A 26,190-nucleotide genomic window follows, 5' to 3' on the forward strand; every position below is an offset into this window, starting at 1 on the left:
TCCAGGGTGGGAGAAAGAACGCTTTTGTCTGTTTGAGGCAAGTGTGAATGTTGCCATTTGCTAACTTGATTAGTATTTAATGGCCTTGCAGTTTCAAAGTCTAGCTGGTTGCTGCCTCGGGATCCTTTGTTGGGAAGTGTTAGCTGGCCCTGATCGATTCTTGTCTGGATTTCCCCTGTATGACACTCTTGTGCAGTAGTTAAAATGAAGGAATTTGTTGCCACAAAATACAACAAGCCCCCTAGTGGTGCCGTGGGTTAAACCACTGAGCTGCTGAACTTGCTGACTGAAAGGTTAGCAGTCCGAATCCAGGGAGTGGAGTAAGCTCCCACTGTTAGGCCCAGCTTCTGCCAACCTAGCAGTTCGAAAACATGCAAATGTCAGTCGATTAATAGTTATGGCTTCTGCGGGAAGGTAACGGCGCTCCATGCAGCCATGCTGGCTACATGACCTTGGAAGTGTCTACAGACAATGCCGGCTCTTCGGCTTAGAAATGGAGATGAGCACCCCCCCCCCCCCCCCGAGTTGGACACAACTAGACTTAATGTCAGGGAAAACCTTTACAATTCATCAATAAAGATCTATATAGTTACTAGTTTCTCTGGCTGTACGTAATCTGAAGAGGTCCAATGCCTCTAAAGAGCAGCACTTAAGAGAGGTTACTTCTCAGTACTTTAACTGGGAAATGATAGTTTATTTGACACAACATCCTGCTAGATAAAACACATGATATTTTTAATATTTAAAATAGCATTTGTTTGATGAATGTAAGAAAAGGAATGTATTTGTGCAACAAGGATGGCATGGAGATTTTGAATCTCTCAACTAAGGTTCACAAATCCCCCTATGATTTCATAGGCCTTTGGGTTGGTTGGCTTTGCAGATGAACTCAGACCCAACACCATAAAGGCATATTGGTTTCCCGATTCTTACTATTCTGACCATTTCGCTTTGAGAATTATAGAGTAAGCACCAATTGTGTTGGTTCAGAGGCTCATAAAACAGTGTATATGAGCCTCTAAACCAGGGGTTCTCAAACTTTTTAAACAGAGGGCCAGGTCACAGTCCCTCAAACTGTTGGGAGGGCCGGATTATAATTTGGGAAAAAAAATGAATGAATTCCTATGCACACTGCACACATCTTATTTGTAGTGCAAAAAACACTTAAAACATTACAATAATTAAAATGAAGAACAATTTTAATAAATATAAACTTATTAGTATTTCAATGGGAAGTGTGGGCCTGCTTTTGGCCGATGAGATAGGATTGTTGTTGTATGCTTTCAAGTCATGTCAGACTTAGGTTGACCCTGAGCAAGGGCTGGGTAAATGACCTTGGAGGGGCGTATTCAGCTCCTGGACCTTAGTTTGCAGACCCCTGCTCTAAACATTCAGTCCTTCTGCTGCTAATGATGCTTTTCAGACAAACCTCATGAAGAACTCACCCTGCCCTGAATGGAGAGCATCCAATGCAGACTCGTGTTGCAACCTAATCAGAGCTGCAAAGGGCATGTCTACACAGAAGCTTCAGTATTGTTTCCATGCAGTTAAATGAACCATTAAGCACTCGTGACTTGAACCCAGGTCATTCAAAGCTGTGTGGCACATACTTTGCGGCTGCTTTGAGAGAAAAAAGAGGAAGAGAAGGCAAGCCATTTCAGGAAATGCTTCTGTTTATTGACAAACACTACTCCAGGCTTTGCAAACAGGATTATCCCATTAAAACCAAACAAAATGTCTGGTCAGCCAAAAAAACATTTCAAGGTCTTGGTCATGGAAATGCAAGGTAGTTAATCGGAAGCATGGTATATTTTGACCCAAAGGGTTTTTTTCAGTGTGTGTTTATGTATTTTTGGGGAATTTTTGGTGCAAATAAGGCATATAAGATGATTTTCACGCAGTGGAATACTGTGAGTGATGTTGGTGTGAAATGTAAAAGACACATTCATTTCTACACGTCTTTATCAGAAAGTTTCTTTGAGGTGCGAGACATCTGGCTTTTGACAACCTAGAAAAGTAGAAAAGTAACACTTTAAAGAGCTGGGTTATAATTTCAAGGCAATCCTTCCCAGTTTCCCACCCGTCACACAGTTCAGTCCATCATTGTTTCAACTCCTACATGGTTTGGGATGATCATTAAGAAAATAGGGGACAAAACTCCATCCTGATTTTTAACTATAAGACTTTTCTAAAGTGATGTTTCTCAAGCATTTGGTTTTCTTCTTGTGCATCAATAGTTGCCATAATTTTTTTTTAAATGGTGATAGTCAAACAAAGCATCCATACTCTCATGCAGAAACTATTAATATAAGTAAGGCTCGATGCAAACATGTTTGCCACAACTTTATTCAACTGCTTTGAGAAAAAAGGGACAAATTGAGAGCCATGAGCTGAACGGAGCCTGGGTCACTTACCAGCCTCCCGGGTTCAAGAGGTAGCAGCAACGATGCCCACTTTTTGGGCGGCTTCTTTCTTCGCCTGGTGGGCCTGCAACACAGCCACGGCCTCCTCCACCTGAGAAAAGCAGAAATCCACAAAAAGGCCAAGTCAGTGGGGCTTAAGTAATAATAATAATAAAAACTTTATTTGTATTCCGCTCTATCTTCCCAAGGGGACTCAGGGTGGATTCCAACATAACAATGGCAAACACTCAATGCCTACATGAAACACGCAATACTAACATAAAATCCCAGAAAAACCCCACATATGAAAGTAACATTAAAACATCAGTAAATCAAACTACATGTAGCCAGACAAAATTCTATAGTAACAGAAATCTAAAGAAAACATTCAACAGCCAGCAAGGGTTCACAAAAGGGTATGGGTTGGTTATGGAGTCAAATGAGGTCATTGGGCTAGCGTGGAACAGAAAAGCCCAAATACAAATATTCTCAATCAGAGGCCCGGCAGTGATCTCTCTACCATCTAACCCCCCTCCTCTCCATATGCTATGAGGAAAAGTAGGTCTTCAGTTGTTTTTTAAAGGAGAGGAGGAAGGGGGCTAGCTTTATTTCTTTAGGGAGAGAGCTCCAGAGGTGGGGGACGACCACGGAGAAGGCCCTCTCTCTTGTTCCCACCAGCTGTGCTTGAGATGGGGGTGGGACCAAGAGCAGAACCTGCTCCAATGACTGCAGTGGTCGGGATGGTTTATAAGAGGAGATGCAATCGGACAAATAGCCTGGACCCGAGCCATTTAGGCCTTTAAAGGAAATGGCCAGCACTTTGTATTTAGTCCAGAAGCAGACCAGCAGCCAGTAGAGCTGCCACAACATGAAAGTGGATCTCTCCTTGTATGGAGCTCCTGTTAGCGATCTGGCTGCCAATCTCTGAACCCGTTGAAGCTTCTGAACTATCTTCAGAGGTAGCCCCACATAGAGAGCGTTGCAGTAGTCCATCTGCAATGGAGCCCAAAAAAGGCCCTTACTTTTGAGCGGAGGGACTCCGGAGACTCCAGCATGTGCAGCAGCTCAGAGTTGTCAATCTCCAGCAGCATTCCAGTGATCTTTCCTGCCAGACTGAGGTGCATGGCTTGGATGAGGGGGAACAGACGCTCGCCTGAGGGAGCAAAACAAGGCGGTCATAGGAAGGAAGCGGAAAAGATACCCTTCTCTCTCACACACAATCCTAGAGTTGGAAGAAACCTAATGTCAGGCAGGAAAGGCACAATCAAAGCCCTCTCAACAGATGGCCATCCAGCCTGTTTCAAAGCCTCCCAAGAAGAGGCCTTAACTTGACTCTCAGGCAGAGAGTTCCACTGTTGAACAGATCTCCTTAAGGTCAGGAGATTCTTCCTAATGTTCAGGCAGAATCTTCTTTCCTTGAGTCCTATCATTAACCCCAGTTGTATTTTAAATTCTTCTGCCATCGAGTCACATTCAACAAAGTGAAGCCTTGCCATTTAAGCACTGGGGTCGAAGGGGAACGATGCAAAATTCCTTGAGATGATTAAATGCCATGCAAATCTCTTGAGAATTCCTCAAGGTCTCAACATAAGCAGAGTAACTGATTTCTGCCCCACTAAACTAGAGACATGGAAGTGCATCTAGAATTTGAAAATCAGCTACCCGTCTTCATTGTGACATTGGCCACCATCCTCATTTGAACAATGACCACCGCACTTTCAAGCCAAAATCCCTGGGTCTCCAAGGAAGTAAGAAGGATGTGTTACCCAGCATCTGCTTCTGTTCCTGGGGAGGAGCAGCAGCCAACATGGAGGCCGTCAATGGTTCCTGTCCTTGGACATGGACTGCAGGCTGTGGCGCCTAAGGAAGGAGAACAGGGCTGTGTCAGTTACAGCAAATACATTTGGAAAGGCCCCACCAAGGAGAACCTTGAATGCATTTGTATATCCTGCTTACAAGAAAAAGACTCAAGGACTTTGCATGAAAATGAGGAAAGAACCTGTGCAAGCAGGGAATGGAAAGACCTGAAACCACAGAAGGAGATTTAGAAAGGAACTAATCACAATAATAATAATAATAATAATAATAATCATCATCATCATCATCATCATCATCATCCTTGATTCATATTCTGTCCTTCTCCCCATGGGTACTCAGGGCAGATTTCAGTGTAAACAGATACCGGAAAAGTGTTCAATGCCTTGTTACAATACAATGAGACACACATATACAAACAAAGGCAAAGGCTTCTCCTTTCATTTCCGGCTTTGGAAGTGGTGCTCATCTCTGGCTCTGGGGGAAGTGCTGTTCTCCATTTCCAAGCCGAGGAGCCTACATTGCCACCTCCTGGTCATGTGACCGGCATGACGCGTCTTATGCCTTTCTCACCAAAGCGGTACCTATTGATCTACTCATATTTGCATGTTTTTGAACTGCTAGGTTGGCAGGAGCTAGAGCTAACGGCGAGAGCTCACCCCATCCCGCAGATTTGAATTGCTAACCTTCAGGTCAGCAATTCAGAATAAGGGTTTAACCCATTGCGCTAGTGTGGCCCCATGAAAAACTATAGTTACATAGACTCAGAAACAGTTGAAGAAAGGCCCAAAATATATTTCTAATCCAATAAATATACAAAATAGGGTGTTTCAAAATGAAGGACCCCAATTTCAAAGGCAGCATTATTTTATGGCGGCAACATGTTACAATTGCACCACAAGTTACAAATGGTTTAATGAGGTATCACATTTAACAAACCGTTCTTGGCCAGACACAAATCTCAAAAATAACCCCAGAAACGGAGAACATCTCATTGGGCCTTATATTGTGGGGTTTCCATTTTGTGAATGTCTGGGGATTGGAGCTGTTTGTGGCATCTAGTAGTAATCCTTTGCAAGTCTATGGCCCACTCTTTCAAAGGATTTCTTCCCTTGGTGGTTTGTTGTTGCAGAGATACAGCGATTTCAAATGGTGTCTATCTTTTTTGAAACACCCTGAATATGGCAGAGCTAAGTCAAAGCTACCTGCAAGGGCTGGACCGCTGGGTGGGGGCTGCGGACGTTGGAGGCGTATTTGTAGGGGGGGACAGCCCTGGGTACTTGGGCAGCTGCAGGGGGCCGAGGAGCTAAGTTCGGACCCGTGGGAGGGACACCTGGAAGAGAAACAGGTAATTGAGAACCCAAGCTAAAGAACAAAGATCAAACAACATAAATATATAGACTACACTTAATTGGAGAAAGCAAATTGTTTTGCTCTTTGCAAATGTGTTAAATTAGAGCCAGCAGAGTACAATGGTTTAGTTAAAGGACTAAGTTAAGGCTGGACTTCAAATCCTCAATTAGCCCCAGAAGAACAAAGCGAGTCACTCTCTCTCATTCTCAGAGGAAGGCAAAGGCAAACCCCCTTTGAACACATCTTGCCAAGATATCCCTGCAATAGGATTGCTATAAGTCGGAAGCGACATGAGAACACATAAAGGTAAAGGTTTCCCCTTGACATTAAGTCTAGTCGTGTCCAACTCTGGGGGGTGGTGCCCATCTCCATTTCTAAGCCGAAGAGCCAGTGTTGTCCACAGACACCTCCAAGTTCATGTGGCCAGCATGACTGCCTGAAGCGTCATTACCTTCCCGCCGGAGCAGAACCTACTGATCTCACATTTGCTTTTTTCGAACTACTAGGTTAGCTGGGGCTAACAGCAGGAGCTCACCCCGCTCCCCAGATTTGAACCGTTGACCTTTCAATCAGCAAGTTCAGCGGCGTGCACCACTGGGGGCACATAGCAACATGCTAAATGGATATTAGTAGTTGGGAAAATATTAGTAAGCTTATTTTAATTATTACACCATGTAACACAATTTTTATGCCTGGGTTGCAAATGTCATTTCCTAACTGGTTCTATCATAAAAACATGGGAAAAATTTATTGACATCCTGCAGCACAGTTTGCTATTTTTCCAATGAATGTCTTTTCAAGTCTCAACCAATTCAACAGTTTGTGGAATCCACAAAAACAAAGTTTCTAGAGTATAACAACTACTTTCAAAGTAAGGACTGCACAATTAAACAGGAAATAACACTTTTAAACCAGGAACATATTTTTTCCAATTTTGTTACACAGTGTTATCTATTAAAATAGCTTCCTCTATGAACAGTGATTTTTCATTTGCCACTGTTTATTATATTTAACTTTATATGTATTTTCTCTAAATATGGAACCCAATGTAGCTCACAGTATCAGCTATAAACAATATAGAACATCTAGTACAAAACAAACAAAAAGGTAATGCATGATCCTTTCAAAATTGAACAAATTGGACCACGGGTTGCTGGAATATAATGAAGATCAGATGCCTGCAGAAGGAAGAGCCGGTGCCTTCTTCCCAGAGGAAATCAGAATAAACTGACACTTACCAACCCTTTGAGGGGCACCAGGCAAACCCCGTCCAGCCTGGGCATTTCCGGCCGGAGCCAAGTGGCGCAAATTGGGCCTTGGTCCTGATTGGCGCATGTTGGGCATCCCTTGAAAGCCTGAATTTGAGAAGGAAGAAAGAGCATAAAGCCATAAGTCTGCAATGTTAGGTGGAACAGATTGGCCTACCTTGTAGGGTTGGTGTAAAAGGCAGTAAACAGGCCTGGCTGACCAAAGCTAAGGAGAGTTGAGGGGTGGAGCAATCAGGCAGCCTCATAGCTAGAGGTGCAGTCTGATTGGCTGATAAAATTGGAGGGAAACGCTTAGCCACTGGAAATGGGTGGAGCCAGAGGGATGGAGAAGGAGCTAAGGCAGCCATTTTGGAGTTCAGTTGGGAGTTGGAATTTGAAGGGTTAGGAGTTTTGAAGGGAAGGAAGGAAGAGTTTTGGGGACTGTTTATTGTTAAAAGATACCTCTTTGAGCAAAATAGTTAGGCCTCTATAGTGATTAGAGTGCTGGTGTTAAATGAAGATTCAAAAAGTTCAAAAGATCCTGTTTGTATTCCTGTGCTTAAGAAACTCAAGTTAAAAGTACCATTCCCTGTCCAATTAAAGCCTGTTAATCTATTGAAACGGCCACACCTATTTACTGTTACAGAACAAAATAAACAACATCTTTTTAAAAAAACATTCTAGTTAAGGAGGGTGGTCTATGAAATAATAACTTAACCGTAAGAAATATTTGGTGGCAGCAAGAAAATAATTAATATACAGTGCCATTTCCCTGCCAAGAAGCAGGGAAATGGCACTCAACGTGTTTGGCTCTCCCTCTTTGTCTTTCGGGGTCTCCGTGTTCTTAAAGGGTAAGGATTCCGATCGTATAATATACAGTGGTAGCTTCCCACTGTCTGGCCTTGTGTGTGAGGGTGTGTGTGTACTCTGGTCCCCTCACGGCCTCGCATTGGGCCAGACCTTGTTGTTTGTTTCTCAATCCTCCATCTTGTGGTGGTTGCATTAGGCACGTACTACAGGTTGAAAGACCGATCAAGGGATTGGACATTTGGGATCCCAAGAGCTGGACATTTCTTTCACAGCAAAGAGGGGAGAAGCCTGTGCCTTGAGGTCAAAATGGCCCTTTCATTCCTACTCACCTTGAGGCCGCCCTCCTTGCTGCCAGCGAGGATTGGGCCGGATCTGCGCCATCTGGTTGGGGGCATAGTAAGGAGGTCTGCTCTGGGCCTGAAAAACAGAAAAAATAACAACATATTTATTACCCACCTCTCCTTCTGAAGCATGCCCATCTCAGTCAGACCTGGCAACTTGATTATCCTGCAATTTCATATCCCTATTGCCACATTCGCACTCTAATTGACAATAAAAAGATGTGTGATGACATAAAGTTGAACCTACGTACTTTTTAGTTTGACACAACACAAAGTGTTATTAGCATATTTGGCTTTGAAGACTCTTAAGCCAGAGCTCAAAATATTTGTAAAATTATCAGCAAACTCAAAGGTACTTCATACTCCTAGCAAGTCCCATCATTATCATCTTCATAATCATTATCCCATTTTTTCCTCTAAAAAAGAGACTCAAAGCGGTTTAAAATAAAACAAACACAATTCTATTTAAAACATTAAAACATACAAAATGTTAAAATAGAATTAAAACATTAACAGTATACAATATTTCTTTTTGCATACAATATTTGTATATTTTGAATGCAATATTTATTCAAACATTCAAAGAAAAAACATATCGGTAAAAAACAAGACAAAATACAATTAAAACTACATTAAATACAAATAATTTTTCTTTATACACAAAAGTAACTAACACATTTTAATCTGCAACATGGAACTTCTAGTCACATTCCAAATAAAAACCTACTAAACTAATCTGTATGCCTCCCACTTGTTCATTTTAACTTCTCATTTGTGGGTTGCTTTAAGTATAACTTTGTTTCTACCTTTCTAAGGGGTAACCCTTAAAACAGTTAAAACTTGACCCCCCAGGTTGAGAAAGTAAAGACTCTGATATTCATAGAGTTCCTATGATTCAGAAACGGTGCTTGAGAGCATCTGCCGGGACTCACCTGGGGCACAGCAGGCATGAAGTAACCTCCTGCTGCTGGCTGGAACTGGTTGAGGATGGCGTTGGCAGGGAGGGCCCTCATTCCGGCAATGCGCTGCATATATTGGTTGGTAAGGTGGGCCTTGCGCTCCTCCTTCCTCTGAGCCAAAGCTACATAGAGAGGCTTGGAGCCCACAATGCGCCCGTTCATTTCCGTCACGGCCTTGGTGGCCTCCTCTGGGGAGGAGAAGCAGACAAAGCCAAAGCCTTTGCTGCGCCCCTCTTCCAGCATGACCTGGAGGGGGAAAACAGCATGGCAACTCTTCATCTGTAAGTTACCTTTTAAGTTACTTTTATTCAAATAACTCAAAGGCCTCTTACAAAAAATATAGAGCAAATAGAGACAACAACCCACACAATGACAAATAGATACATACAAAAAAGTATTCCTAATAATAATAACAATAATAATAATAAGTAAGGTCACTTAGAAAATAATCAATTGAAAAGAAAAATGATAAAAACATGGCAAGACAACACATGATTTAAAAGTCAGTTGCTGTCATCAGGACTGCTGTTGCTTGTGCCAAAAAGAGAACCTCAATGTGCCTGCATTGGAGGGACACATCAAAATGAGAATCTTTTTTATTCTATATATTTATTATATTTTTCAGCAATGTAAGTATTGTTATACAATTTATAAAAGTCAACCATTTCCCTCTATATTACTTCCGTCACTATAGACATCAATTTCAACAAATTTTCCCCAAACCTCCCAATGAAAAATAATCAAGATTAGAATGGATTTCCCGCGTCACGCCTTAAAAACGCACACAGAAAATATAATTGTGATGCTGCTAATCTCTTGGTGAAAATCTTAAGAAGAGCTCCACAGTTCCTTTGTTGGCTACTTAATAACCAAACTTGTGTTTGTATTTGTTATATGTATTTTAAGAAAGGATGTGCTGCAAAAATGCTGCGCAGAGGATGATAATATTAAATTTATTATATGCCTCTTCTTGCAGCTGGCAGCAGGATATAACATAATTAAAACAGAGATGAAACACAACACTCATCATCGCCATCATCATCTTCATCATCATCATCATCATCATCATCACAGCATTTTTGCAGCACATTTGCAGTTTCCCAAAAACCTTCATCCACCTCCTTGAACATTTCACACTGGAGGCAGGATCAACTGCAGGCCAAACCGAATGCTGGGAAACGTATTGTTTCATGAATGCGGTCCCTAGCTGAAGGCAATGTAGCAGAAGGTGTAGAGACAGGCCCTCACTGCGGAGAAGAGGCAGCCCGTCTGGATTTCCTCTGCTTTGCTTTAGCACCCCTTGTCCCCAGGCCCCCACTTGTTCTTTGAGGCTTGGGAAAGATTCAGGTGCATCCCTCCCATGAGCCCTTGCTCCATCAAAGGGAATGGACTACAAAAGGCCAAACGTCATTCTGTCTCTTTCTCCCACTGGTTGCAAAATACTAATACTACTAATAATAATATTTAGGTGCAGTGCCTAAAGACCTTGGCCTGCACTTAAACACATTCGGCGCTGACAAAATTACCTTCTGCCAGCTGCAGAAGGCCACCTTACTGGGATCTGCACACATTATTCGCAGATCCCAGTATACATCACAGAGTCCTAGACACTTGGGAAGTGTCCGATGTGTGATCTAATACAACAGCCAGCAGAGTGATCTTGTCTGCTGTGGACTCATCTTGGTGTGTTAACAACAACAACAACAGACAAAGTTTTGGAACACAATACACCAGACATCATGATTGTGGAAAAGAAAAAAGTTTGGATTATTGATGTCGCCATACCAGGTGCCAGTCGCATTGAGGAAAAACAACAGGAAAACCCAACTGTTATCAGGACCTCAAAATCAAACTGCAAAGGCTCTGGCATAAACCAGTACAGGTGGTCCCAGTGGTAATCAGCACACTGAGTGCCATGCCAAAAGATCTCAGCTGGCATTTGGAAACAATAAACACTGACAAAATAACAATCTGTCAACTGCAAAAGGCCACCTTACTTGGATCTATGCGCATCATTCGAAAATATATCACACAGTCCTAAACACGTGGGAAGTGTCCCTTGGGAGATGATAGCGGGGTACAAATAAAGTGTTATTATTATCAGTGTTTGACTTGTGATACGAAATCCAGCAAATAGATCTTGTTTGCTGTGACATACTGTGTTTTTGTGTCAGTAAAATAATAATAATAATAATAATAATAATAATAATAATAATAATAAATCTATATTTATATCCTGCTTTTCTCCATCAAAGGACTCAAAGTGGCTTACAACATATTAAAATAATGTAAACTACAATCCAAATACATTGATAATAAGTATAAAACATCGTAAAGTAACAATTTAAAACAATAATTTACATTCACATTCTTGTGGCAAAGGTTTTACAGTCTGATCTTAAAGCAGGCCATACTTTAAATATATTTAAGGATTACCCATTAAATTATATTATTATTATTTTACTGACACAAAAACACAGTATGTCACAGCAAACAAGATTATTTTAGTCTGATTACGCAGTATATCATACTTCTAAAGATTTCCAGTTACATTTCCATTCTTTCTCTCCATTTACCCTTTACCTTGGCACTTGTAATAGAACCAAAAGGAGAGAATTCCTTCCTCAGCTTCTCGTCATCAATTGTATCATCCAGGTTCTTAATGTACAAATTAACTCCCTACAAAAGAAACATTATCAACATGAGATAGTAAACATGTAAAAGGATTATCTTATCCAATGTGTACTTGATGAATCATGACAAGTACGAACAAACCTATCTTTTCTTGGAGACAAAATCATTGAAATGTTGCAGAGTCGTAGAGACAAGACTCTTTTGAACAGAATGGAGGCCCGTCTGGATTTGCTCTGCATTGTTTTTGCATCCCATGTCCCCGGACCTGCACCTCGCAGCAAGGAGCGGGAAAGATTCAGATGCAACTCCCTCCAGCTGGATTTTGGATCACTTTGACCTTTTCTTGGGATCTGAATTCCCCTTCGGTTACCATCAATGGGCCTTTCTCCATCATCCATTTATGTGGCTTAAAAATGCTCACAACAAGAGCTCAAGTAGAAGGGTCCTTCATGGAACTTTCTCACATAATGGTTAATCCTTCATCTTGTCTCATACTCTTGATGTAAATTTGAACAAAGGGTAAATTCAAATCTAACAACCCTCCTTTGAGTGATGAAAGAAGCCCATGATCAAATGCAACCCCTCTCTAACCTGATACCGGCTGATCCTCTCCTGCTTGAGCTGCTCAAACTTGCGCTTCAGCTCAGCCTGGCGCTCCACTTTCTTCTGTGCTCGGCCTACAAACACCATCTTCCCATTGATGTCTTTTCCATTCATTTCTTCTACGGCCTGCGAGAAAATGAAAAGCATTACAGTCACAACACCAGTTATCCCTTAATGAATGCACATGTACAAAGGAAGACTTCATTGCAAGTAACTGATTATTTTCTATTAGGTAAGTTACTAGTTCTGGGCAACTTCAATTCATCATCGATTTGCATAATCTTTGAGTGCTGATCTCATCCTCAAGCGTTCAGAGCCCTCTATTCCCTTGTGAATGGCCCAGGATTATTAGCGAAGAGGGCCAGGCATTCATCGTTCTATACAGATGTCGCTACTGAATGTTGACTATGAATTCGATCATGTATTTGCAGAATTATAACTATTTATTTATTACTGGCTGTACCCGCCATAGGTTGCTGTGGCCAACCTTCCATCCCTCTCTCTTTCTCTCTTTCCTTCCTTCATTTTTTTTCTTTCCTTCTCTCCTTCTTTTCCCTTCCTTCCCCGCCCTTTTTTCCCCTTCCTCTTTCTCCCTTTTCTTCCTTCTCTACCTATTCTTGGACTGCAACTCCCAGCAGTTCTCCTGATCAATCTACCTCTATCTAATCGATCTATCTGGATGATTGCTGGGAGTTGCAGTCCAGGAATAGGAAATTGGAAATATGCAGGGATTGGGATGCTCTCAAAGAGATCCAAGAAGAAAGCTTGCAGCTTGGAAGCAGTGTATTTGGATCATCCTCTTCTCCTAAAGGGCCTTGCCTAGGGGATGCTGGGAGATGTAGTCCGAAAGAGGGTGTGGATATGCTATTGTGTGGGTTTTTTTGGCCGGGGAGTCATTTTTGCACATGTGCTGTAGCATCTTTTAGCTTTTTTAGCACTTTGAGTCCCTTTCACTGTGTTTTTCAGTGTTTTTATGAGTGATGGTCATTCATTGGCTTGATATGTGTATTGTGTCCAAATTTGGTGTCAATTCGTCCAGTGGTTTTTGAGTAATGTTAATCCCACAAACAAACATTACATTTTTATTTATATAGATTATTTTATTGTTTATTTGTATACCACCCTTCTCAACCACGAAGGGAACTCAGGGCAGTTTACAGTGTTGGCAACAATTCAAAACTAGTAGGAAACACCTAATAGCTCAAAGGAAAGGATTTTGAAACAGGCCGAACCTTATTGGCTTCTTCGTGCTTTTCGAAACTCACAAAGCCAAAGCCTTTGGACTTTCCAGTGGGGTCTGTCATGACTTTGACACTGAGGGTCTTGCCTGAAACAAAACAAAACAAAAAAAAAACCCCAGTATTTAAAAATGCAAACTGGCAACTGACTCCACGAGAAGATAAGTGTAGACTGGGATATACTGATTGATTCCTGGGTGATTTGCAGGAAATCCCCAAAGTTTTACTGACAATATGAATCCCCCTCTCCTATTAGTCTCTTCCCATAAAATTACTGTATTGACTCAAGTCTAATGTACCATCAAATCTAATGAACACCGCTATTTTCAAAACTCTGAAACCAAAAAAGGATTTGCTGCCAAATGTGATGCACAGTGGTCCTTTTTAGCTGGATCTACACTGCGTTATATCCCAGGATCTGATCCTAGATTATCCGCTTTGAACTGGACTATATGAGTCTACACTGCCAGATAATCTGGGATAAATAGATAATCTGGGATCAGATCCTGGGATATAGGGTAGTGTAGATCCAGCCTTTGTCATTTGTGCATTACAGTTGCTTGCTGCTTACAATTCCTTTTTAAAACACAAAAATGTTAGAGCATCAAAGCTTCCAACTGAAAAGAAAACCTTGGGATACACCTATGTTGTACAATGAATCCACTTTAATTGCCTTGGTTCAATGCTAAGGAGTCATGGGGGCTGTAGTTTGACAAGGCCTTGAGCCTTCTTTGCCAAAGAATGAAGTTGCCTCAACGTATTACAAATCCCAGCATTGCATAGCACTGAGCCTGGGGATTAAATTGGAGGCAACGCCCCTCAAAGAAGAGCTCCTGGTGCAGCTCCTAAAGCAGCTTCCCCCTTTGCTTTGGCTCAGCACTAAGATTACTGTATTATGCAAATCTAATGTGCACCCTAATTTTGGCGAGGTAATTTAGCCCAAAAAAGTGAGCATTAAATTTGAGTAAATAGCGTACCTTTTTTTTTTTTTTTTTTTTGCAAAAGGACCAGTAAGCATGGTTTTGGTACTGAATCAAAACTACGGATACAAAACCTATGCCTTAATTTATAGCATGTGCCCATCTACCCGAAGAATTCAGAATTCTAATCTTCTGAAAAGCTAGAAAAGCATACCTAGCAGTACTTTAAGTATTGTTTTCTCTTCAAAATCAGCATCACAAATTTGGCAAGGTCTTTGAAACTGTCCCTTCTGTCCCACTTTGTAATGTTTTCCATTTGCCAAAATCGCACACACAAAACCTCCTGCATAAAATTTTCTTCTATATTTTTGTTTATAAAACTGCCAGCTCCAATGATTTTGGTAATTATTACTAAACGCTGGGTGCTGAAATACATACCGTATTTGCCAAACAGCTCCTTCAGCCTCTCGTCGTCCATGTCGTCCCCGAAGTTTTTGATGTAGACATTAGTGAACTCCTTCGCTTTGGCTCCCAGCTCTGCCTCCCGCTCTTTGCGGGACTTAAATCGTCCGACAAACCTGGAGAAGGAAGAACCAAAGCTGTTTTGGAAAACCCTTTCTTGCCAACACCGAGAAGTTAAAGGGAAAATTCAAAGGAGAAAAGCAACAACAGCAGCAAATATTTTAAAAAGAAGCAGAGATGTGTGAGAAGGGCAAACACTGCAGGGCACAAGGCAACCTTGACCTGAAGCAGAAGGGAAAGCAAGGTACCGAATTTCCCTCAAAATACAATCGGGTCTTATATTAATTTTGGCTCCAAAAGCCGCATTAGGGCCTATTTTCAGGGGATGTCTTTTTTTTTTTTATGAACAACAACCTACATTTATTCAAATACAGTCATATCTTCTTTTGGAACATTGCCATATGTTGATATTATTATTCATGTATTTATTAGGAATGTGCAAAAATTCAGACCTGGGTCGTAAGCCATATTTCGGAAAATCCATACTTACGACCCACTTTATGAAGACAGCACCATGCACCCCCCCCCCAAACTAATTCAAACACCCATTTGCTAAGTTTTCGTTAGAAGTTCATTACTTTACGTAAGTCACATTGGGTTAGCTTCTTTTTCAGAAAAGCAAACTTTCCTAGGCAGCACAGCAAAACCTGGTATGTCACATGCGCTCCTCAGATTAACAGGACTGAGGGAGAGGAGAAGGGAGGAGGCGCTGCTGGTGCTTCCTTTAAATACAGAACACACGTTACATCTGCCACTTTTGCGCGAGCAAGCCTGGAGAGGGCTGAGAGGGAGATCGAGGGTAGCACAGGAATGGGAGATGAATTTGCCCATTCTCGAAGGCTTTTGCATGTGCCACGCAGTAGCTTAGTTTGCCTAGCAGCTCAGGATTCTGGTTATGTTGTGTCATTGTGAAGAAATTGGAGTCGATAGCTCTTGTAGTGTTTTTTTTTAATGTTGTTTGTAAAAACTTCAAATTTTCCCAAAAATCAGCAGATGAGCAAAACATTCTAAAACTTGGGAGGCTTACAGTGGTAAATGTCTGCTACAATTGTCACAAGGTTTATCTGAATAGCCTTAAAAACGGGAAAGGACTGCAGAAGTGTCCCCACTGGCACAAATAACGAAAAGAAAAACTAATACATTTTTGGAACTTCATATTAGAAACGATACTGATCCCTTATAAATTTTTCAAAACATTAGGGTTGCCCTAATTCTGTAAATACAAACTTAGCCGATTTTTGGCATTACGCATACCTCTAGTATTTATATTTAATAACACTGTGTAAATTTTTTAAAAAACATTATGTTCCTGGTTTGAAAGTGTTATTTCCTGTTTAATTGTTTGGTACTTACTTTGAAAGTAGTTGTAATTAGTAGTAGTAATTAGGAAAGGACATTTATAACCCAGGGACAAAAATCGTGTTCTATAGTGTTAGAAGTAAAGTAAAGGTAAAGGTTTCCCCTGACATTAAGTCAAGTTGCGTCCAACTCTGGGGGTGGTGGTCATCTCCATTTCTAAGCTGAAGAGCTGGCGTTGTTCATAGACACCCCCAGGTCATGTGGCCAGAACGACTGCATGGAATGCTGTTACCTTCCTGCAAAAGCGGTACCTATTGATCTAGTTTTCGAACTGCGAGGTTGGCAGAAGCTGGGGCTAACAACAGGAGCTCACCCCGCTCCCCAAATTCAAACTGCCAGCCTTTCAGTCAGCAAGGTCAACAGCTCAGAGGTTTAACCCACTGTGTCAGCAATGTGATATATCATACTATTTCATAATTCAATATGCCCGTCAAATGTTACAAGAGATGTACTACAGGTAAATGCATCCATCTGGGTGACAATTTTAACTGGGGCTTATTTTTGGAGTAGGGCTTATTTTATGAGCATCATCCTGCAAAATCATACAAGGGTTTCCGGTTAGGTCTTATTCTTAGGGAAATAGAGTTGCAACACCCTCTGAACCGTTTGGAGTATGTAAAGTGGGAGGAAATCTGCCCAGCAAGCCCTTGGACTGGGAGGAGGAGCCTGAGGCCTGGGCAGGGACACTCACCAGCCCTGGAGCAGAGAAGCAGTGGCCAAAGCCTGGTGCAAGGGAACCAGCAGCCGGGCGGGTTAATACCGAGATGCAGCATGGCTCATGCGGAGGCTCCAGCTGAGAGACACTCACACTTTGCGGTCGTTCAGCAGCATGCCGTTCATCTTCTCAATGGCCCGGTCGGCAGCATCCTGTGTCTCAAAGTGCACAAAGGCATAGCCCTTAGAGCCGTTCTCATCGCACACCACCTGCGGGGAATGGCAAGGGGTGGGTGAGGCAAAAGGCATATGCTACCTGCACCAAAAGTGGCAAAGATATAGGCTCTGAATAAAGAACACAGCAACTAACTTCCTGGATACCATCCTCAGCTGTTGTTTACTGACCATGGGAAAAAGTAAGTGTTATTTACACCGTTTTTGTTTATTAATGCCCACACCGAAAGCCATTCACATGCACATAGATAAAACAATATCGAAAAAGGCAACAATATAAAACAATTGGCATAAAGATCTTACCTGTTAAAATTCAGTACCATTAAAATGCAATATAACGCCAAGGATAAAACTATTTAGCTAAAAGCATCCCCATAACAGTTAACTGCAATATCAGCAATATGTTCTGCCCAAATGTGCTTTGCCCTGCTGCCAGGGTGAAAAGAGAAACCTTGTGAGTTGCCATAGAATTGGTGTCACTCAGGAGATTAAAAAAAATTCTGACATATTATTCAGTACTATTTCTCATGCAATCAAACTCTGCTGTTTAAGGACTAGGTATTATCTCTCAATAAACCATCACAAATAGTGGTTTGACTCTGATTCTAGAGCAGGCTTTCTTAAACATTCTCCACTCATGACTCCTTTCCTCCCGAGTAATTTTTTCATGGTCCCAGGTATATAAAATAGGTATAAAAAACACTGAAAATAAATCAGCATTTGCAAGGCTGATTTTCCTTTTTGTTGGGTATAGCTTCTGCAGAGTCCACTGTCAACATTGCATGTTAATGCAAAGAGACTTATGTAAAAAGGTGGCATTCAGAAACCCTTTAATGTTGCCGAATTGTTTGTGACCTCAATATTGTACTAAAGGGTCCCACAGTTTAAGAAGCAGTGCTCTAGAGAGAAGGGTTTGAATCCCTCTTCAGCCACAGAAACCCCAAGTGTATTATATCAGCCTCAGAGGAAGGCAAATCCCACCTACTAAAAAAAAAAATTTGCCCACAAGTATGGCCGTCCATTACATCCAGCACAACCGATTTTACTATGAAGAACTGAATCGCCGGTGAGGAGGAATAAAGAGGAGGCCAAAGCACGTCCATTGCGGGTGGGAGATATGGAGAAGCCGGAACCAGAGAGATCTCCGCTGAACCACAAACGCCAACCGAATGAAAAAGCGATCAACGATTATCATTATGAGAAGTTCAAGAAGATGAACCACCACTACTGAAAGCTGCCTGGGTTTTCCTCCTTTTTTTCTAGAAAGGAAAATGGGAATACCTTCCAAAAAAAACAAAAAACAAAAACAGGCTACACTTCCTGTCTTGCAAATATTAGCTCTGCCCTTTTTTTTATTTTGGAAGGGGGGGGCATTTGAGATTTTTAGCATTGCAATGTGTTTGTATATATTTGAGGTGTTACTGTATCTCATGTTATGGAAGTTGCCCTCAAGATGGCTATTAAAAAGAATTTGAAAAAAAAAATCTTGCTAAAAAATCTCTATGATAGGTTTGCTTTAGTCTCCATAAGCTGGAAATGACTGGAAGGCTGTAGAACAAAAAACCACATGAGAAAATCCTTTCTACCTGCCTCCTTTTGGAGCCAAGACAGAAGGGCAAACAACAGTACTGATACTTGCAAAAAATGTATATACAACACACACACTTTAATGCCTGACACCAGTGCTGTTACTCTACTTTTAACACAGTCAAGGTAAGACTAAAGGATCTCAAGGAACAAGGAGAAAAGCAGGCTTCCCAAAGCTCACCTTGCAAGAAAGGATATTCCCAAAAGCTGAGAAAGTGTCATAAAGTGCCTTGTTGTCGATGGATTTGTCCAGGTTCTTAATGAAGACGTTCCCTACGCCTGACTTCCTCAGAGAAGGGTCCCGCTGGGACCACATGATGCGGATGGGCTTGCCTTTGATCACATCGAAGTTCATAGTGTCCAAGGCTCGCTCAGCTACAAAGGCAAGGGAGGGAAGTGAGATTTTTTTTATCTTAAGAATGCAAGAAGCAATAATGTACTGTCAAAAGCTTTCACGTCCAGAATCACTGGAGTGTTGTGTGGTTTCTGGGCTGCAAAGCCATGTTCTTGCAGCATTTTCTTCTGACATTTCACCTGCATCTGTGGGTGGCAACATCAGAGGATTGTCTGAAGATGCCATCCACAGATACAGGCAAAATGTCAGGAGAAAATGCTGATGGAACATGACCATACAGCCTGGAAATCACACAACACTCCATGAATACTCGCTTCAATAAACCCAGGGCAGTTGGAACATACAAACATGGCCAGAAAAAACATGGTGACCCCTGACAGACAATTTCATAGAATCACAGAATAACACTATGTAATACGATTTTTCTTCCTGGGTTATAAATGTCATTCTCTAATTAGTTCTATCATAAAAACATGGAGAAGTTTATTAAACTGCAAAAACTTTGTTTCTGTGGGAGGGACATCCTGCAGCACATTTTGCTCTAGTTTTTCAATGAATATCTCATAAGAGTCTTAAACCAATTCAACATAGTATGTGGCAGTTACAAAAATGAAGTTTCTGGAGTAGTACAACTACTTTCAAAGTAAGGACTGCACAATTAAACAGGAAATAACACTTTTAAACCAGGAACAGAAGATTTTTCAAATTTTGTTCCATAGTGTAATTGATCATAGAATCTATAATAATTTAAACACACCAGCATCAGCACAGATAGTTCTCAGGATACTGCTCAAATTGTCATGTTCATTTGACTCTGCTGCAGCAAGCTTACCATTGGTAAATACCATTTGTACCAGGGGAGATTCTGTCCTAAACAGATGACACATGTAGGCAGCAGAGAACCATGCTGATATCGAAAACCTGCCAATCACACATTGTGGCTGAGCAGATTGACTTGAACGCACATTTGTATTGGCCTATCCATGTTCTCTGGGATGCAAGGTTAAGTATCTCCTGTTGGTCAAATGTACCTAAAAAAGAAACAGGGAAGCCCTGCTTGTGCTAAATAGCAAAGGGTATCCATCACATTCTAAAACCATTGCAACCTAGACTCTTGACACACACTAATCCTCCTTCAGGTTTCTATTTTAGTACCAAGCAACATATTAAAAGCCCTTTGGCAGAGGCACACGAGGCTCTTGTTCATAAAAAGGCAGGGGCCTGGGAAAGAGTTCTTGCCAAACAGGCATCTCAATTGAGAAGGAAAAGAGAAATTCAAAGAGGAGCTCCTTGGGGCCAGATGCAAACTCTCTGCTTGATGGGACTCTCCACCTGCAGACTTCTCAGCTACCCTCTTGCCTTCATCACCAAGGAGTCCCATTTCAGGCAACTACATTTGGCTGCGTTTTATTTATAGCAGAAAGCAATACTCCAAAGGCATATGCTGGCAAGGGAGGCAACCCCAGAGAATACCCCATTTGCTGCTGAAAGGTTGCAATGCAGGAACACAACAGAAGGGATTATGCTCTCATGCCATCAGAGGCTGCCATGGTAATGAGACAAAAACTGCAGCACATTGTAGCAAGCATGCAGCGTTCCAAATGTCATTAGATTGCAGGTCCCATCCTCCACAGCCAGCAATTAGGAATAAGGCCTGCAGTCTAGGATTGCACAATTCTCACCATTACCAGAAGAGAAATATTACTCAGTGTTTTTATTTCCTTCCCTCTGCAAAACTGTATCAGAGTCATGTTCTGCTTCCACAAATACTCAGAATTCTGTTTATTATTTATGTGTTTGACTTTAATCCATTCTTTCAATCCAAAAATAAAACTTTGTATCCAAAGCGGCATACAAAGAACTAATTAATGTAATCATGCCAGGACTCCTTTCACACAAACCCTGCCTGGCCTGCAGCACTGGCCCAGGGACTGACTACCACTCCAGGTTTCCTCAGGTGTTCTGGCCTGAAAATCCCAGCAGCTTTTACCTGCAAAGATGGAAGGCCAAGTATATTTGAATTTAACAATGAATGTTGAGGCAGTATCAGTATAACTGATCCACCTTTTACTGTGAGGCAGAACATCATTCAAAAGAGCCATTCTGGACCAAACCAGAGGCCTCTCAACTTCGATATTCTGGTCACAGCAGCTAACCAATGGCCCAAATGTGGAACATTCTGCCAGGACACAGATGTAGCTTTAAGCATGTGTTCCCAAACAGTTAATATAGAAATATACTGCCCTTGACACGTGTGTGCTCAAGCTGCCTGTCCTCCTACAGCAACCACTTAGATTTCCTAGGGTTTTTAGGAAATTTCTCCAAAGTGGTTTTGCTAGGCCTTTCCTCTGACATAGAGGCTCCAGTTCCTGGGATGCCTTGGCAATCCTTCTGATCTTGGAAGGGCCCTTCTTTTTGGGCTGCCACTTCCACAATCATCTAGTCAGCATGAGTTCCATGGGGATTTCCCAGAGCTTCAGAGAATAGGTGGGGTCTAGCCCTTTAAGGGTGTTTAGGCATTAACTACTGGAAACAGAGGATTGGGAGATCTTTTTCTGCCATGCAGAGACATGCTCTCCAAGCCCTCCTGACTGTGGGCCACCCAGCCTTTGCTTCAAAGTCTCCACAGAGGAGGCAACTTTCTGTCAGAGTGGGGGGGTGGGATTCCTTTCTCATGTTTAGGTGGGATTGGTCATCCCGTCCCCCCCGCAATTTTAATCTATTGCTCTTTATCAGTCTTCTAGACTAAAGAACTGGCTTGCCTATCCCTCCTCAATGGGACATCCCTTCCAATATCTAAACATGGCTATTGTGTCTCTTGGCCTTATCTTTTCTAAGCTAAACATACTCCACTCCGTAAAATGCTCCTCGGATGGATTCATAGCTTTTAGACCTTGGCACTTCCCTGAAACTGTTTCCTCTTGTCCACCCCCTTCTTGAAATATCGTATTTACTCAAATCTAAGACTAATTTTCTTTGGCTGAGTGGTCTTGCCAAAATTAGAATGTGCATTAGATTCACATAATATGGTAATCTTTGTTCTGAGCCAAAGCAAAAGGGGATGTTACTTCAGGAGCGGCTAGAGTTCCTATTTGAGGGACGCCATCTTTAATTAGATGGCTAGGGCTCATTGCTATACAATGCTGGGATTGGTAGTTTGGTGAGGCATTCACATTCTTTGAGAGAAGGCTCAAGGTCAAACTACAGGCCCAATGAAGCCATAGCATTGAACCATAACAATTAAAGTGGATTCATTCTACAGCATAGATGCATCCCCAAGTTTTCTTTTCCATCACTGAAAGCTTTGGTGTTTTAACACTTGTTTTTAAAGGAGGAATAGTAATGCACACCATTTTTGGCCAAATTACAGCGCACTTATTGCTGCTGTGGATTACATTTGGTAGCAAATCCTTCATTTGGTTCCAAGGTTTTGAAAATTGAGGTGTGCATTAGATTAAATGGCTCACAAAACTCGAGGAAATACAGTACTTTGCACAGAACTAGACCCAGGGCTATTCTTCCAGGTGGAGTTTGGTGGAAACAACAAGGTCGTTTTTCTGTTGATTAAGTCAGCTCTGCTAGGATCATAACCAATTTCCTTTCAAATCCATCCAAGTAGTTGGCCATGTTTGAAAATGTGAAAGGATGCCATAAGGAAGAGGGAGCAGACTTTCTTTCTGCTCCCCTGGAGACTAGGCCTCAATGGAGCCATGGGTTTAAATGACAGGAAACGAGATTCCACTTGAACATTAGGAAGAACTTCCTGACTGTAAGAGCGGTTCAACAGTGAAGCTCTCTGTCTCGGAATGTAGTGGAATCTCCTCCCTTGGAGGCTTTTAAACAGAGACTGGATAGTCATCTGTTGGGAGGTACTTGATGTTTTTCCTGCAAGGCAGATTGGGGCTGGACTAGATCTTCCAACTCTATGATTCTATGATCAGTACATCTTGTGGCAATGAGTTCCACAGTCCTCTCCCATTATGACTCACCATCCGCAGGCTGCTGGAAGTTGACATAAGCATAGCCCAAAGAGCGGCGGGTGATCATGTCCCTGCAGACACGGATGGAGAGGACAGGGCCGGCGGGGCTGAACTTCTCATAGAGCATGGCCTCCGTGACATCCGGGTGCAGGTCCCCCACATACAGGGAGGCCATGGGGTAGCTGCTGGCGGCCGCGTTCATCCCCTTCTTCCCCCAAAGCAGGCCTCAGACTTAAGAGACGCCTCCCAATCAATTACCTTTTTCAAAAACCCTACTTTTCAGAGTTACATTTAAAGAGAGGTCTGACTTATGAGAATAGCCCTTTCAGCTGAATAGGAAAAGCAGCTAATGGGCTAAAGCAATTAAAAACAGTGCAATTGTTTAATGGCACAAATATTTGAGAAAGGCCAGTTGAGGATTAGATGGAAGACTTAGAAAGATTCCCTAAATCAATATATTTCCAAAGGCAGTTTAAAAATCCTTTTTGAAAAATAAACAATGCAATCCCACTTTATAAAAATAATAATCTTTTTTTGAGGGGAGGGAATCTTATTTTTTTCTTTTTAAATTAAGGTTTTGCTTCAAGGCTAATTCTTCCCTGCGGCTTTAAAATAAAATTCTATATTCCTTCATACATATATTTATAGTTTCTTCTATTTTATTAGTGCAAAATAGATCAAACAGTCATCCAATGATTGTTATAGACAAAGCAACTACAGTATTTCTCTCCAAAAAAGTCAGGCAGGCATGTGATTTTTTTACAATACTAAAATCTTATTTAGAATTTTAAAAAACCCACCAAGATCAAATTTGAGGTGATAAAAAGGAAAACGGTAGCAAAGAAAAGAAAAATATAGTAAAGGGATTGGAGGAGAGTTAATGGATTTTGAACAAAGAGAAGAAAAGAAATGAATTTCTATTCTCCTTTAGGGAGCTTCACCTGTCCTCGATAAAACTCAAGTAAATAGAAATAAATAAATTTGTAAATACTTCTCCAGAAAAGTCTGACAGGTAGTGAAATAGTATTATTTAAAAGTTTAAACTTTTATAACTTGAGGCGATAGAAAGGAAAACGATGGCAGGGAAAATGAAGTGAAAATACAGCAAAGGGATTTGAAAAGGGAAAATAAATTGACAAAAGCAAATGGGGATATAAATAGGAATAAATAAACATGTATTAAAGGGAAGGCAAATAGAGGACCCACAAAAAAGATGGAAAAGAAAGAAGGCTTTGAGGGCAATACAACACACACAAAGAAAGGACTAAAGTAAATTAAAAGTTTAAAAAGACTAAAAATAAACAATAAGGCAGGGAAATCAGAATATTTCTCATTATTACGATGCTTTCCCTTAAATATTAAATATTATCATCTTACTATTTTCCCTTCTTATTCCTGACAATTATTATAATATTATTATTTTCTTTTCCCGCTTCGAATATATTTTTTATTATTATTATTGTGAGGGTTTTTCCTCTCTCGTTTGGGATATTACTCGTAGTGTTTTCTTATTGACCCTCCTTCCTGGCGATTTTTTATTAATATTTTTATTTATTTATTATTTATTTATATTAATTTTTTTTTCTTTTGCTATTTTTAAGGCTTTTTTTTTTCCTCCCCCTTTTTTCCCCCCTTTGAGGCTCCTACTTGGCCCGGACCCTCCTCTTCCGAGGCCGACAGCGGAAAGGGGGGCCCGAGGGGCGCCGAGAGCCCTTTATAGGCCACGCCGCCCCCGCCGGCCTCCTGGGCCCGCCACCAGGAACGGGAAGGCGGCCGGAAGTCGGGGAGGGTGGGCCTTCCGGCGGAGAGGAAGCCTGAGGAAGCGACACAGCGCCCCCTGCAGGCCAGAGGAGCGAGCCATGTCCAGGCCACGCCTCCCTGGAGAGGAGCACTTGGGTATTCATTTGTCCTGTCAGGACAACCAGTTCAACATCTACACAAATGACCAGCCACTACCAGAAGGAACAGAGAGTTTTATCTATGCTGATGACCGTGCCATTACAGCTCAAGCAGGGAGCTTTGAGATGGTAGAAGCTTTCCAAAGCTCTAGGTGCTCTTACTGCCTATTACAGGAAAAACCAGCTGATCCCCAACCCATCTAAAACACAGACATGTGCCTTTCATCTCAAGAACAGAGAAGCATCCCGAGCTCTGAAGATCACCTGGGAAGGAATCCCTCTGGAGCATTGCAGCGCATCCAAATACCTGGGAGTCACTCTGGACCGTGCTCTGACCTACAAGAAGCACTGCCTGAACATCAAACAAAAAGTGGGTGCTAAAAACAATATCATACGAAAGCTGACTGGCACAACCTGGGGATCACAACCAGATACAGTGAAGACATCTGCCCTTGTGCTGTGCTACTCCGCTGCTGAGTATACATGCCCAGTATGGAACATATCTCACCACACTAAAACAGTAGATGTGGCTCTGAATGAGACATGCCGCATTATCACGGGGTGTCTGCGTCCTACACCACTGGAGAAATTACACTGTCTAGCTGGTATCGCACCACCTGGCATCCACCGGGAAGTGGCAGCCAGTAGTGAAAGGACCAAGGCAGAGACATCTCCAGCTCATCCCCTGTTTGGGTATCAGCCAGCACGTCAACGACTTAAATCAAGACATAGTTTTCTTAGATCTACAGAGACACTCGCTGGAACGCCTCAGCAAGCGAGAGTCCAAAAGTGGCAGGCTCAAACCCAGAACCTCAACCAATGGCTGATACCAGATGAGAGACTCCCCCCTGAGCACACAGAGGATAGGGCGACTTGGAAGGCGCTGAACAGACTGCGCTCTGGCACCACCAGATACAGAGCCAATCTCAAGAAATGGGGCTACAAAGTGGAATCCATGACATGCGAGTGTGGAGAGGAGCAAACCACTGACCACCTGCTGCAATGCAACCTGAGCCTAGCCACATGCACAATGGAGGACCTTCTTGCAGCAACACCAGAAGCACTCCAAGTGGCCAGATACTGGTCAAAGGACATTTAATCAACTACCAAACTCACACATTTTGTATTTTCTCTGTTTGTTTGCTTTGTTCTGTTAGAAATGTAATATAATTGACTTGCTGCCCTGACACGAGAAATAAAAATAAGTGTGGTGAGATGTGTTCCACACTGGGCATGCATACTCAGCAGCAGAGTAGTACAACGCAAGGGCAGATGTCTT

General features: G+C 41.9%; 1 protein-coding gene and 2 non-coding genes across 3 annotated transcripts; all 3 read right to left on the reverse strand.

The window, feature by feature from the left end:
- Positions 1-1,655: 1,655 nt before the first annotated feature.
- Positions 1,656-24,778, reverse strand: PABPC4 (poly(A) binding protein cytoplasmic 4). The gene is made up of 15 exons (XM_060784070.2): positions 23,023-24,778; positions 18,860-19,053; positions 17,012-17,127; positions 14,761-14,900; positions 13,397-13,491; positions 12,153-12,290; positions 11,511-11,606; positions 8,901-9,173; positions 7,957-8,044; positions 6,809-6,925; positions 5,423-5,550; positions 4,169-4,262; positions 3,425-3,555; positions 2,415-2,514; positions 1,656-2,008 (listed from the first exon to the last, which is right to left on the reverse strand). Exons 1-14 carry the CDS (start codon positions 23,213-23,215, stop codon positions 2,428-2,430), a joined length of 1,890 nt encoding a protein of 629 aa, XP_060640053.1. The 5' UTR covers positions 23,216-24,778; the 3' UTR covers positions 1,656-2,008; positions 2,415-2,427.
- Positions 10,142-10,278, reverse strand: LOC132782228 (small nucleolar RNA SNORA55). The gene has a single exon (XR_009632061.2). It is a non-coding gene; the product is annotated as a small nucleolar RNA SNORA55 (small nucleolar RNA).
- Positions 11,731-11,864, reverse strand: LOC132782227 (small nucleolar RNA SNORA55). Its single transcript, XR_009632060.2, has one exon. It is a non-coding gene; the product is annotated as a small nucleolar RNA SNORA55 (small nucleolar RNA).
- Positions 24,779-26,190: the final 1,412 nt, after the last annotated feature.

The sequence above is a fragment of the Anolis sagrei genome, chromosome X (assembly GCF_037176765.1).
Source record: "Anolis sagrei isolate rAnoSag1 chromosome X, rAnoSag1.mat, whole genome shotgun sequence".
In the NCBI taxonomy this organism is placed as follows: Eukaryota; Metazoa; Chordata; class Lepidosauria; order Squamata; family Dactyloidae; genus Anolis; species Anolis sagrei.

What these genes read in the sequence shown, in the direction of transcription:
- PABPC4 (XM_060784070.2), bottom strand. Translation starts at nt 23,215, where the DNA reads ATGAACGCGGCCGCCAGCAGCTACCCCATGGCCTCCCTGTATGTGGGG. An exon ending in GGAATATCCTTTCTTGCAAG is followed by an intron (nt 17,128 to 18,859) that starts GTGAGCTTTGGG and finishes CATTCCCCGCAG; the next exon opens with GTGGTGTGCGATGAGAACGG. An exon ending in CTGCTGAACGACCGCAAAGT is followed by an intron (nt 14,901 to 17,011) that starts GTGAGTGTCTCT and finishes TTCCTTCTCCAG; the next exon opens with GTTTGTCGGACGATTTAAGT.